This window comes from Somniosus microcephalus, chromosome 6, assembly GCF_052327205.1.
Source record: "Somniosus microcephalus isolate GS21.2 chromosome 6, FLI_Smic_1.0, whole genome shotgun sequence".
In the NCBI taxonomy this organism is placed as follows: domain Eukaryota; kingdom Metazoa; phylum Chordata; class Chondrichthyes; order Squaliformes; family Somniosidae; genus Somniosus; species Somniosus microcephalus.
In genome coordinates this window covers 30,267,995-30,282,717 of record NC_140992.1, presented here as the reverse complement: position 1 = coordinate 30,282,717, position 14,723 = coordinate 30,267,995, and the positions used below count along the sequence as shown (strand labels likewise).

The 14,723-nt window shown below is 40.6% G+C and overlaps 1 protein-coding gene across 11 annotated transcripts in view; it reads left to right on the top strand.

The window, feature by feature from the left end:
• The window catches only part of trip12 (thyroid hormone receptor interactor 12), a 150,987-nt gene that overhangs the window by 56,322 nt on the left and 79,942 nt on the right, over positions 1-14,723 (top strand). For 7 of the 11 annotated variants that reach the window (XM_085989910.1, XM_085989909.1, XM_085989912.1 and 4 more), the window contains exons 3-10: positions 769-915; positions 1,478-1,591; positions 3,104-3,924; positions 6,422-6,527; positions 10,139-10,272; positions 11,774-11,899; positions 13,548-13,643; positions 14,477-14,628. In XM_085989910.1, coding sequence (XP_085846036.1) covers positions 818-915; positions 1,478-1,591; positions 3,104-3,924; positions 6,422-6,527; positions 10,139-10,272; positions 11,774-11,899; positions 13,548-13,643; positions 14,477-14,628 — 1,647 coding nt within the window. In that variant the 5' untranslated portion in view covers positions 769-817. The remainder of the gene's footprint in view (positions 1-768; positions 916-1,477; positions 1,592-3,103; positions 3,925-6,421; positions 6,528-10,138; positions 10,273-11,773; positions 11,900-13,547; positions 13,644-14,476; positions 14,629-14,723) is intronic. The other 4 variants (XM_085989919.1, XM_085989918.1, XM_085989916.1 and 1 more) reach the window with 1 other exon arrangement.

The window sequence follows — 14,723 nt, the reverse complement described above, 5'->3', positions numbered from 1 at the left end:
GATATTGGTTGAGGGATAAATATTGGCCAGAGCACCAGGGAGAACTCCCCATCTCCTCTTCAAAATAGTGCCATGGGATCTTTTACGTCCACCTGAGAGCAGACAGGGCCTCGGTTTAACTTCTCATCCGAAAGACGGCACCTCTGACAGTGCAGCACTCTCAGTACTGCAGTGGAGTGTCGCCTAGATTTTTGTGCTCAAGTCTCGAGTGGGACTTGAACCCACAGCCTTCTGACTCCGGTGAAGGTGCTACCTACTGAGCCACAGCTGACAATCTACCTTTGGTATGGCCTTCACAGTACAACTTTTAAGGTATAAAACTTCCCTTAGCTGTCTGAACTGGAGCAGTTGAAGCTTTGTTGTGAATTTAGCTCTGATCTAATTGGTGTCCTATGTTTATGAAAAGCTGAAGTGTGAATCCAGATACTTGGCTATAAGATGCAAAACTTAAAGCAATGGAGTGTTGTGGATTCCTATGCTTAATAATTTTTATCTGGCGGTTTAATTAGATTCTATCAATAACAATCATACTAACATTCTATTAATTGCTGTACCTAATGAGGAAGGGGGTGGGTTCAGAATGAAGGGTTGGGCTCAGATTATCTTAAAACCTGGCTATATCAAACCAGCAACTATTATGCTAACTTTATTGCTGCTGGTAAGTGATAATTCCAATGAAATGATTGCATTACCATTGTACCTACTAGTAAATATGTAAACGACTTCAAATTGTTTTTTGTTCTGATTTTAAAACCTGTTTTGTTTCAGTGAATGATAGTGTCTAGAAAGGGTATGTCCCTTAAGGAGAGAGGTGCCAATGTCCAACCGGCCTAATTACAATACAGGGGGGTCACTGCGACGTTCACAGAGGAACACTGCCGGGGCCCAGCCACAAGACGAAGCAGCAGGAGGAAGGCAAGTAGAATACATATTTTTAAAACTTCTTAAAAATTGCCATCTTATGCTTTTGTATTCTGACAGCCTATGCTGGGATGAAAGTTGTCTGTTAGCTTTGCGTAGTAAGTCTAGTTTTTAGTAGGCCCACAGAACTGCCGTAATTTAACACTAATTGGGCATTTTTAAGACCTGCTCCATGAATGAAATGGAAAATGGCAAAGTAAAAGGTGCTCTTGAGGTTTGGGAAGAATGGTAGGAACTTTACCCTATATTTAATCTGAGTATTTGATAGTGTCTGACATTGGAAAGTGCTCCATTCATGAACATCTCTTTTATAAAAAAAAAAAAAAAAAAAAAGATTTTACTGGTACTGAATGGGATTAATTCTAAGTGCAGAATTTTTAATTGTTTCATTTGGATTACAGTTGGTAAAGATGGCAAAAGCCTATCCTTCTGGAAATTCTTCATGGATGGGGCTGTGAAATCTGCAATATACCATGTCCTAATTGCAATATCTTTCTGTGAGGAATTGAGATGCATTGTTTTTAGATTTCTTTCCCTATGTTTTCCCTTGCAATAGGTCACAATCGGAAGAAAGGAAACCGAAGCCGATTCCAAGTAGGCCAACTGCTAAAGCAACAAAATTGCAGTCAGACACTACCTCTGGGCAGTCCAGAGGGCGTGTGTCACGAAGGTATTAAGATATTTTACTTAACAGTATAAATTTGCATGACCATGTTTGATAGAAATTGGTTAAACTACATGCCTTAAGAGATATCAGTCTTCCAAAAGCAAATATATTGAGCAAGTGGCTTTTGTAGGATTTTATACTCTGCAGTGAAAATGACATGGCCTCCATAACGCCCTACTAATTTGAATCTCTGCCTGCAGGATACGCGACTGTTCTCTGGTTCCTTTTTTGTTCAGGGTAACTGGAGAATCATGACTCTCTTTGGTGCAATCTATAAATCCCAAACTTCCCAAGTTACTTCTAATTTATGCTCCTGGTTCCTTTCTCCTGCTGCTGCCTTACTTGAAGATTGAACCCTGTTGCAGGTTTTAGTTTTGAGAGGTCACTTGTTCCTGCCCCCACTATGTAGCAGAGTTGGATCCATGAATATCAAAGCGGTGAGGGGTAAATTGGGGAAGAAGACTGCCCTGAAGGGAGGAGTAGGAACAAAACACTTTTAAATGAGAGGCAGTTACTTGCACGGAGGGGATTTGAGCAAAACTTGTGCCCCTTTACAAGCACTCTACCACAACCAGCAACCACTGAAACATTAACAGCTGTGATGCAATTTAACAATTCAATTAAACAACAGTGTAACTACATACCCACCACTGCCTACAATTTCTTGGCAAGAAATAAGGGGCAATCTTAGCTGGAATTTTTCAGAGTCTCTACTCCATTAGGAATGATTTTTTATTATTGCCCTCTCGAGGGAGTTGCCTTGCTCTGGAATTGGCTGATTCCAGTTTGACTTTCTGCTCACCTTGACACTGTCAACATTTTAGTTTTGACAGAATTTTCCATTTCTAAACAAGTATTGGAGTTGATTTTTCCAGGTTAAAGCTGCAGTAAATGCCAGACTTCAGCATCTGCATTTTAAAAATCTGCCACCTGTATAACAACACCTGGATAATCTTAATGGCAAAATTAAACCGATATTTGGGTTTACCATTGCCTGTTGAGAGAATTTCAGGCCATAATTGAACCCTTGGTTGACTGGATTTGTTTCTCTAATCATCTCTGCTAGTACAGTCTAATGTAGATTTTCTTGGGACGGCTAAGTCAATATACCTCCACTCCAGAACAGCAAGTTCCAAATAAGGAAGCCCATTTTACATGTCTTATTGTGGGTTCTTTAGTGACATTCCATTTAGTTCAACTGGATTATGGAAGGAAGCTTGCTTACTTGCCAAGAAGTTGGATGCTTTGAACATTTCATGCTTCCCACAACATTGTACAAGTAAAGATGACTGCATATCACATGCACTTGTGAAACGTATCCAGTACAAGTGGCTTAGATGCAGTCTTGTCATGCTTGTCAAGATCTTGGCATTTGGAAATTAGAAGTAGTTATTGCAAAATGCTTGTTTTGAAAATCTACAGCCCTTGTCAAGTTTCTGCTCAGTGACTGTTTAGCATTGTATGTATAACCATTGCCATAGAAGCACATGTAATCTTTCTATGTTACCTTTTCAGGAACTCCAGGAGCTGTAGCTCTTCATCAGTTGCTTCTGTGTCGCAGCAAGAAGATAGAATTAGGTCAGAAAGACCCAAAACGGGACAACATAAAAGGGACAGTTCCAAAAGCAGTTTGAGAGGTGTGAAACGTGGTCCAAGTCCTGATTACAGCAGTTCAAACTCCACCTGCTCTGCAAAAAGGCCCAAAGCACTTCAACCCTCAGAGAATCCTACTGAAACACAAAAACACAAGGTGCAAACAAAGTCCCCAAAGAAAAGGAAGTCTGTGCAAGATCAGCAGATAAGAACTGCCCAAGCAGCATCAACGAGTAAGACCCAGAGCAGAAAACAGACTGGGCCTGCTGGTGCCTCCCCTTTTCAAAAAAGGAAAAAGATTGAAACTACAACTTCTGTAAACAGTGATTCTGTGGCTGACTCGATCAGTGCTGAAGAGAGGCCTGCTAAACCAACCAAGCTGGCTTCAAAATCAGCGACCTCAGCCAAAGCTGGGTGTAGCACTGTCACTGATTCTTCTTCCTCTGCCTCTACATCATCCTCCTCCTCTGCTGCTGTCTCTGCTGCTGTGCCTCAGGGAGCCAGGCTAAAACAAGGAAAAGATCAGAATAAGGCTCGTCGTTCCCGCTCGGCCTCTAGCCCCAGCCCTCGCAGAAGCAGTCGGGAAAAGGAGCAGAGCAAAACTGGTGGTTCCTCCAAATTTGAGTGGGCTGCTCGTTTTAGCCCTAAAGTTAGCCTGCCAAAAGCAAAACTGTCACTCCCAGGGTCTTCCAAATCGGAGACTTCAAAACCGGGGCCTTCAGGCCTGCAAGCAAAGTTAGCCAGTGAGTGGATGAAATTAAGTGATTGTATTTTGGATTAGATAGTGCAACAAATTAAGAAGCTTTTGTATTAAAATGTCCAGTTTTGGAACTGTTTAATCCATTTATGTAAACAATTCACTATGTAGATGAAATGCTGAACTAACTAAAACCTTTAAATTGTGAGAGTCAGCTAAACTTGGGCATTGCACAAGTTCTGATCCATATTTGTTGCAAGTATGAAATATAATCCTTACCTGTGCGTGTACTCTCATGTTTATTTAAAAGCAGTGTGTTCATTCTTCAGTGCCATGCCTCGGGTAATTTTCTGTAGCAGGCAAAGCAAATAAATTGCAGTTGTATGGCTTGATATTAAAAAAACAATTCATTCAAGCACCTTAAGACTTTCGACCCTTTCCCAGACATACACTTGGGGTAGTGCTGAGAATTATTGCTGGCCCTTCTGTTTTCCTAGGTAGCGGGAAGGGTTTGAAGTCTGGCCCTTGTTCAGAGTAAATAGCTTTACTGAGTATTCAGCTGTTGAGTCTGTGACCTCTTCTACATTCTTGCACTTCCTTAGCCTAGGTAATTGATCTGAATTTTGTACTGCTAATGCGCCCTATTCAAATGAAATGCTGCATTAAACCTGAGCTTCAACTGTAGTTTGTGATCCAAGTTTAAATGAATTTAATTTGGAAAAGGAAGCTCATGTGTTCCTTGGTTCACCCCCTGAAACTCTGAACTAGGCCCCAGAATCAGCATTTTCCCTATGAAACTGTAGCATACTTCAAAGGCAGCATACTTCAAAGGCTAACTTGAGTGTACAAGTAAAGATAATGGCCCTGTAATTTTTTTTGGGGGGGGCGGGGGGGAGAAATCTGTGCCCTTACCTGAGGGCTCCCGAGGCCTGGACTCTTCCGCTCCTGGTGTGCGCACGCAAAAGCCCATGTATCCCAGGGGCGCAGGCAGTTCACAAGCGTCCCTGGGATCATGTGGGCCATGGGGAGCCAAAGGGAGAAGGGAAACCCCCTTCATACTTTTGACAGGTAGACCTGTCAAAAGTATGAATGGGGATCACTGAAAAAGGACACTACAACATTAAATACACTTAATCACGTTTTTAAAAAGAGTTAATTACATTAAATATTTTAAACAAATTAAATTTTTTGAAAAAAAGTTTTTTTCAGGGCTAAAAATAAACTTTAAAAAAATATTTTTTACATTATAAATTGGGGGGGAAATGTGTTTTTACTTTTTTAAACTCTTTTATGTTGGTAAAAACAGGCCTTCTGCCTGCTTTTACCAGGCATAAGATTTTTAAGGGAATTCAGCAGGCGGAGGTTCTGCAGAAAGTGAAACGCTCCACCCGCAGAGGCCCTTCTCCAGGGCAGGTGTGCGATCTATCGAGACGATTCTTGACAGATTGGAAGTGCCAGTTTTCAGCGCATGCGCTTTGCATGCCTGAAACCGGCACTTGAGGCCCCTACGGGTGTGTACACAGCTTGTACACACCCGTAGGGATTGGAAATTATGGGCCAATGTGGCCCTTGAGGCTGAAGTAAGAAAAGCTCTTTAACAGGGTACTTTTAAAGTTGTGATATTGGTGAATTGAAATAACTTGAGGTATATGGAGGGTAGCTGCATTCAAACTAAGACTGTTGAATGGAGATGGTCCATTTCTTGAGGGGCAAAAATGAGGGCCAGTAAAACACAAGCTACAGGAAACTTTCGTTTAACCGGAGGTTAAATGTCTGGCAAGCTCTATCTACCGGCAAAATTCAGGAGCCGTTTCCTATAAGTTTTTTTTACTTCTCGTTGCTTTTTTTTCCAGTCCGGCTCTGCAAGGTCTAGCTGAAGCTGTTGCTTAGCTACAAAGACGCTTTTAAGCTGCGGCCGACTGTTTTGAAGCTGTTGCTAAGCAACAGGGTTTGTTGATTCACACGGAGCTCAAAAGCTCCGTATGTTTTAACATTAGCGCTGGTTTCTACGGCAGTTTTGATGGTACGGCACCAGCTCCGTCCCATCAGTGCCGGATACCAGAAAGTTTCCTGTAACTAGTTATAGAACATCAATGACTTAGGAGGTTGTCTCTTTATCCTGTTTGGTAGAGAATGAAGCCTAATTTTGGAGAGAAATTTGGCGGGGGGGGGGGGGGGGAAAGCAAAGAATATTATAAAATGAGCTTGCTTTTTGGAACATTATAGACATACCAATTCATACACAATTCCACATCTTTTTAAGGTGTTCACTTGAAATGTTGAACAGCCATCAAGTTTAATCTTGCTACAAACTTATGAAATTCAACAAAGTAGTTTGAGCTTTTTTAAGGGCACCACTGGATAAGTTGCAGTACAAATGAATAGTAATGTAAATGTACTGGAAGTCTGTCTTTAGTGTACAATGCTAAATTGTAGCTGCCAATGTTCCATCGGTTCTGAGGGTATTTAAGTTATTGGAAGTACACAACTATTTTTATCCTGATAGATGATTTCACTGATCTCTACTGTTGAATTTTTTAAAGGCTTGAGGAGGTCTACTAAGAAACGCAGTGAATCCCCACCAGCAGAGCTCCCCAGTTTGAGGCGGAGCACAAGGCAAAAGACCACGGGCTCCTGTGCTAGCACCAGGTAAATGCTTTTAGAACTCAAGATGTGTATTGGAATTACTTTCGTGCAAGCTTTCTAAAGTCTTTTTGGTCTGAAGCCAAAATTATATTGTGATCATTTTGAGGCTGCTTAACTGACCCAAAATAGCTTTTTTAACTTGTGCTCAAACCCAAATTGGTGAATTGGTGTTTATGACTAATGGCATTTGTGCTGGATTGGTTTCTCCCAAATGTCTGCTTTACTTTGTGATGACATTGAGAGTTCCCATGGGTGATCCATTCTACTGTGGGGTTTTTTTTGTAAGCTGGTTTACACTCTTGTAGCAAGATGACCCGACACCACTTCCTGGTTTACTAACCAGACTTGTATGTCTAGCAACTTAAAATTTAGGCCATTTTTGGTCTACATTTGTCTCCAGGTGGTGGCCTGGTAATCACATTGGTAGAGCATTGGACTTTGGAGACACATTCCAATCCTGATGTTGATTGATATTTCCGCCTGGGCGTTCTCTGTGCAAGAAAACCCACGTCATTTAAATATACCTTCTGGCAATTAATACTATGGAAGAGATCCTAATAGCATCTGTCTAATTTGGCTGCATGGGCGGGGTGGAAGAGAAAGGGAAGAATGCATCATACAGTTCTAGAGTTCTAGTTTTAATTAATCTCCAACTATGCAGATTTTAAGAGAATAAAATTGATTTATTCCTTGTAACGCCTGTTGGTGAGAAGTTTGGAAAATATAAAACATCTAAATCAATTTTTTTGTTCCTGCAATATTGAAATGGATACTTTAATCTTAAATTACTGCTAGGTACAATTTGTTAAATATAGATGTAGGTTGAGTTTGGATATATTGTGCTGCCTTGAAGTCGCAACTTAAGTCTCCATAGGGCATAAACTCATGAATGGATTGGGAAAAAAATGATTATACAGTAGACAATTTTCATTTATATAGTGTCTGATCAAAACCAAGAAGTTCCAAGTGTATTGCAGCCAATGAATTACTTTTGATGTGTGGTCACTTGTGTAGGTAAATGTGACAGCCAATTTGTCAGTAGGAAGGTCCCACAACAAATGAGAACTGGTCAATTAAACTGTGTTCAATCGTCAAAAATCACTTCTTTTCACTACCAATGAGCAATTCCCACAAAACTATCCAATCAAGTCACCCAAACTTTTTTCTAATACAGCTGCCTGGAACCAGCAACTGTTGCAAGATGAATCATTAATACTTTACCTTTTTTCTTCTGAGCTATGGTAGTATATACAAATAACCCTTGCATCCTAGCAAACATCTGAAAAATATTTGCACGTCAATTAATATTAGAAATAACTGCAAGAACGTTTACTTGCAACGCCTGCTTTCTAAGGCTTGGGTCTTGAATTCTACTTTAGTCCCAGAGTTATAAACTTTGGATTCTAATAAAGTTTTCTTCTGTTACCTAGAGTGCATTGTGACATACTGTGGTAAACCAGGCCACCTGACAACTGGATAGAAAATGTGCAAATAATTGAGACCTGAGCAGCAAAAAAAAAATTGAAACCAGTTAGAATTTTTTATAATGACTTAAAGCCCACAACATTCAGGGTGGGGAGAAGAGAATTGAATTAATGGACTTGATGCATTGAGTTAATTTTGGGATAACTGCAATGTCTAAACTCGGCATTAAACTTCTGTTTCCCAACATCGGGCTCTCAGAAATGCAAAAGAGCCATCCCAAATGTATTTGGTAGGTTATAAATCTAATTTAAATAACATTTTGAACAAGTGGCAATAAAATAGTATTGCAATTATTCTGAAGATATTCTGGAAATTCTGCAATTATTCTGGAAATATCGGAAAGGTGTAATGTTTTCTTCAGTCGTATGATTAGTTCAGTAATTCCTTATTGCAGTGATGGATGAATTGTTTCATTCAGTTTGCAGCAGGAGCACCATAAACATGAGAAGCTTACTTAGAGGCTCCAGACTACCTTTGAGCAAAGGCCAACACGATCTAGTAGAATAAAAGAGAATACCTGATGTCGTATGCATGTGCAGTGTAGGTTGATTTGTCACCAATAGGCATAGTGGCACAGAAGTAACTGGAAGACCCATTTTCAATGTGAAATATTTCAGAAAATGCCTTCTGTAGATCATGAGACAAGAAAGTGTGTGCAAAATATGGGGTAAAGCTTCAGCTTTGGGTGCAATCGACGATTTAGGCATAAATTACACCCATTGAGTTTTTTTTTTCTCGCGTTTCCACTCAACTTATCTGCATATTGCCAAGTGCAAAATCTGCCATAAACCAGCACAATCGAGCAGCGCTTTAACCCCTTTTTTTAATTGCTTAAATATTGCTTGATATATTTGAGTGGTCGCTTTGTGCAGATTGATTAATACAGCTGAAAATGGATTTATCACAAAAGATGAGCATTTTTAATCTCTCATTCCACCAACCTGATTTTTAAATTACTGAAAATGAGTTTAAAAAAATATACAAACCATTTGCGAGTTATATTGGGGTACGGTAGTCAGTTTCTTGGTAAATTTAAAAAAAAAATACATTCAAACGTTTTTAAAACCTGTCTTGGTGTCCTTGCGCCCAAAAGAACCAAGATAATTTTTAGAGCCTCCTTGAAGGTCTGTGCAATATCCGGAAACTCCCAATGGTGATTGATGCATCCTGAGGGCATGGCTAGTTTTGTGGCTGGGGCCGGCTTCTCTGTTTTTTAAACTAGCTCAAAAGATTGCGGAAACTCTTTGCAACTCTATGTATTTAGCAGCCTGAGCATGGAATTTTATTTATGGGCGTCACCAATTTAATTTTTTTTGGTTAGCTAGGTGTCCAACATGTGTACTGTACTGAAACTAATCGCCATGTTTGAGTCTACACTTCAAGCTACTGAAACCTCTACCACGTGTAGGGATTGGATTTGCCCAGTTATGGAGTGCATCCTTACTCCCCCATAGCAACATATCCCAGTTACCTAACTTGAGGGAGGTTGGCAGCGTCATGGCTTACAGAGACTCCTAACTGAAATTTAACCAGCTAAATCTACATCTTACTAGAATGGTGAACTTGGTATATTTCCTGCTGCTTGTACAATAAGGGCTTTTACCTGCAGGGTTATTTGTAGACGAGCTCCAACAATATCAGCCCCCAGTGACTGGTTTGCACCTCTAGGTTCTATTAAGGAGCAATGCTGGGTGGTTGGCCTGTAATGCTTTGGATAACTGCAGATTTCCTTGGCTCACATTGAATTACTGAATCTACCATGGAAGATTAATTTAGTTCCAAATTTTGCATAATCTTGTAGCCACCTTAACCCTAAAGAGACTCTGGCTATTCTTTACACGCTTTTCTCCAGCAAATGAGGATAGTCATTAATTGTTAGACAGCTGACAAGTGCTAGGTGGACAGCAGATGCTAAGAACTCCTCACAAATGGTATGGTGAGCAGTGCAAGTCACTGTAAATGGTGAATGGATGGTTGTCATCCTCCTGAACACCGTGTGAATGTGTACCATACTCTGTTGAATGGTGGCTTCACCAGTTGGAGTTGCAGGCTCTCTGCAGCAATTGATTTGTATTACTTAAAAGGTGAAAAGAATTTCAGGTGTTTTTTTCCCCCCCCCCCCACAATAGTCGGCGAGGCTCTGGCCTGGGCAAAAGAGGAGCATCTGAGGCTCGCCGACAGGAGAAGATGGCAGATCCTGATAACAACCAGGATGGAGCAAATTCTTCTGCACGCACAGAAGATGTACCTCAAGGAGCATCAGGTAAGAAATCGATCCTTTTTAACCAGGCTGATGACTTAAAAAATGAAGATGTATCATTTGTTTTCCCTCTTAGCTTTCAACTGAGCATGGCTGTAGAGTGGGTTGTTGAATGAGGTTTGGTGATGCTCTTGGCATCTGAAAATATTCTACTCTTAAGCTATGATGTCAAGTGGCAGTTGTGAGCACTTTATCCAAGCAATCTGGCTTTATCTCCAATCTTCCAGTGGATATCTTAAATCTTGTTCCATCAGAGGTTACATGACCATTCTTTGGAAACCTGAGACTATGGTTTTGGGTTTGACTTACAGGAAACTTTGGTTTATCTGGAGGCTAACTGTCCGGAATGCTCGAGCCACCGGCAAAATTCAGGAGTCGGTTCAGTAAGTTTTTTTTCTTGCTTTTTTTTCCACTAGTCAGGCTCTGCAAGGTCTAGCTAAAGCTATTGCTTAGCTACAGAGACGCTTGCAAGCTACGGCCGACTGTTTAGAAGCTGTTAGCAACAGGGTTTGTTGCTAGATACGGAGCTCAAAAGCTTCCGTATGTTTTAACATTAGCGCTGGTTTATCCGGCAGTTTTGATGGGACGGCAACAGCTCGGTGCCGGATATCACAAAGTTTCCTGTACTTGGAAAGTAATGCCATTTGACGCTAGCAGGAATCTTAATCTTGTTCTCCACAAATTTATAATCCCTTTGATTCCCCCCCCCGTTGTGATTTTTATCAAAATGCTTGCACTGTTGGCCCTGGATTTTACATGTCAGCTCTAAGCTTCAGTAATTTCTTTGAGGAGTTGGATTGTTCTATTATTGGGCTCCATCTGATTTTTCTGTAATTTATTACCACCCATATGGTTTTCCATATTTTTTAGATGCAGTTCATCCCCCATTTACATAGTTCTTCAATCCTAATGTTTCTTTAATTTGGAGTGATTGGATCTACTTGATTTTGATGAGTTATATTAAGTGTAGACTACCCTGCAGGTTGCTTTTGTCAAGGAAAATAGTCTGACCTGAGATCATGACTCCTGTAATGGAGGAAGATCACAAGATTACTGTAAATTTCCTCCATTGCGCAGTGGATCTATTCACTGGTGTGAATCAGCTGTACTCTATGAACAAGATACTTAATCTAAGTTGTCAGTGAAGCCTTTACTAGTTCGAGGAATATTTTCTTGTGAATGATCAGGCTGTTGCCAGTACTTTGTGGTAAACATGATGTAAAAGAGCTTCACTTTGGGGTCAGCAGAATGGTTAAGTACCATACCTAATATGTAGTGATTTACTACTGGTGGTGTACTCCGTGATTGATTGAAACTTTTACGTTTTCCAATTTAAGTAAATGGTATTATACATACTTGGAGAAACAAACTGGGAAAATAAGAAAATTTGGAAAAGAAGGGAGTTTACTGTGACCCAAGCTTATAACCTGTCCTAAGTATTATAATGCAGCTTCTAGCAAACTAAGCAGAGTTCAGTTGATGACTTTATTTGGTTACTTTAAAGGCTTTTTTAACAAAAGTGGAGTGACTGTCTTGTTCACTTCAGCTTCTAGTTCCGTTGCTGGAGCTGTTGGAATGCCAACTTCTGGAGAGAGTGAATCGGATGATTCTGAAATGGGCCGACTGCAAGGTGAGGAATCTATAAGAACTAATTATTATAAGCCTTATAAACCAGTTGTATTGATAAATCTCTATGCTCAAGTACATTCGCAAGAATTCACTTTTTATGTAAAATGTGAAGCCAGAAGTTGCCATATCGTATCTTCAAACTTATGCAGAAAAAAAAGCTCCTTTCATGTCCTCAAGGAGTCCCAAAGTGCTTCACAGCCAGTGAATTAGTCTTTGAAATGCAGTTACTGTTGTGCAGGTGAACGTGACATGAGGACCCACAAGTGGGGGGTTGGAAGGGAAGGATCGTTTAAAAATCAGAGAAGCCAGCATATTTGGATTCAAAATTTTATATTCAAACCAAGTCAGTCTGCATTGATCCAAATAAGGCAGTAGTTCCTGAATTTGGTCTGATGAGTCACAAAAACTGGCACCCTTGGATGTCTAGAGGTACATTCTCAACTTGCCACCTGGGCATGAAACAGGCGTTGCGATCCAATTTCCATATTCATTGGTTTCAATAGAAATGAAAATCATGCGACAGATCCACTGCCAATTTTACACGGGTGGTAAGTTAAAAATCTACCCCATATACTGATAACTCGGGTGCTGCGATCAAATTGGAAGACGGATCCAGGGACAGAGCATTTTATTGCCACTACAGCTTTTTTTCCCCCTCTTGCAATGGAAATTGGTGAACTATCAACTGCATAAGGCATGTTATCACACCTGGGCTTGGGGCTAGGGCTTTGATGGGCAGCAGGTTGACACGATGCTCCATGGAATTTCTGGGATCCCACGGCATCATTCCCTTCTGACCGATCCACAGTATGCATGCTCTATCTGGCGTTCTTAATAAATGCTATTAGCAAGGAATCTTTTTTTTTCTTTTCTCTGTCTGCAAGTGTCCCATTTTCTTTCTCTCTCGCTCACTTTTGTGCTCTCGCTCTTTCGCGCTATGTTTCAACCCCCAATTGAAGCAGTTTAATTAATTTCAACGGTGTTGCATTTGTAACATTAACTCAAAGGCTAGTGTTGCCATGTCTGTGGTGTTGGTTTCTACCTCTGTTGCAAGTACAGGAAACGTTGGTTTATCCGGAGGTTATATGTCCGGAATACTCGATCTAACGGCAAAAATCAGGAGCAGTTTTCTATAAGTTTTTTTAGTTCTCGTTGCTTTTTTTCCCCCAGTCAGGCACTGCAAGGTCTGTAGCTATAGCAACAGCTTCAGCTAGAGACGCTTGCAGCTGCAGCCGACTGTTTTGAAGCTGTTGCTAAGCAACAGGGTTTGTTGATTCACACGGAGCTTTTCAGTTCTGTATGTTTCAACATTAACACTGGTATGTCCGGCACTTTTGATGGTACGGCACCAGCTCGGTCCTGTCAGTGCCGGATATCAGAAAGTTTCCTGTTGGTGGAACCACCACTTGGTAAGTACAGTATGCTTACCATTCATCTTGTGTAATGCGTTACTGTAGAGAGATCCATTCCCACAAGTATTTTGGCTTACTCATTGAAATTCCTTCTCTGAACTATGCACTTTTTAAAAATTAAAATTTCAAATGCAGAAATTAGTTAAGTGCTTTCTTACCAATGTTCCCATTGAACTGAGCACTCTTGTACTGGAATATGCTTTACCAATAACTAATCTTGTGCTTATCTTGTTCCAGCTTTATTAGAGGCACGTGGCCTTCCTCCCCACCTTTTTGGCCCTCTTGGTCCACGAATGTCCCAGCTTTTTCATAGAACAATTGGAAGCGGAGCAAGTGAGTAATCATATTGATACTTAAGTAGAGCAATTTTGTTTTGCAACTTTTGCTGAAAATGTGTCAATTTAGCTTTAAGAAACTGTTGCCATTTTAAGTCATCGGCAACATGCATAAGATGTAGGTGTTCTTGCTTGGTTTTAAATTTCTTTGGATGTTTGTGTAGGATGTGTGATACTGATGCTGGGGAGTAGAATGCTTTTCCTTTGAGTGCCAAATCTCTGCATCAAGTACTCCCAGGTCAGTTATTGCAGAGCCAGATGCAGAGAATTTTAATTTGCTCCAACAATGTACCTTTCTGAATGCCCTATTCTTGCAAATGTAATTTCCATTTTTCACACCAGCTATTCTTAAAGGACTTCTGAATAAGATTGCAATTGTTTTAGTAACTTGTAAAAAAAAATGTTGGCAGTTTCTGTGCTGTGAATTTGCACCATTTGTAATTGGGCACAGAAAATCCATTTGAACCCTTAGTGAGCAGAGGTTTGTAATACTATCCGTCTGAAATGGATTCAAGAACAGGTCCCACAGGTGAGACATTCTAATAACCTGTTCACCAAGGAGTTTATTCTGGATTGCTAGGCGGATGACCATAGTGGCACAGTAGCTTGTACTGACGATCTGTGGTTCGAATTGGTATAGTGTGGGCTTTTGGTTTGATTTCAGTCTGGACAATCTAAAGCATTTCATTGGAGTTGAGTCAGCTGACATTGCTCACTCACTCTTCACTAACTGGTTCAGCATAGTGGATTGTCTGCACTGTTATCACAGGTGTGGTCTTGGGACAGCAGTAGAATGGAGCTAAAAGTAACAGTTGGAAACTATTTTCTCAGGTTCAAAGGCACAGCAGCTCCTACAGGGTCTACAAGCTACTGGAGATGAGAGTCAGCAACTTCAAGCAGTCATCGAGATGTGCCAGCTGTTGGTAATGGGGAATGAAGAAACCCTGGGAGGATTTCCAGTGAAGAGTGTTGTCCCAGCTTTGGTAGGAACCATAAAGAAAATGTCTAATCATTCTTTTGTATGCAAAAGCTGGCAGCAATGTTACACGCCACATATTAGTTTCATTTCTATAGCACT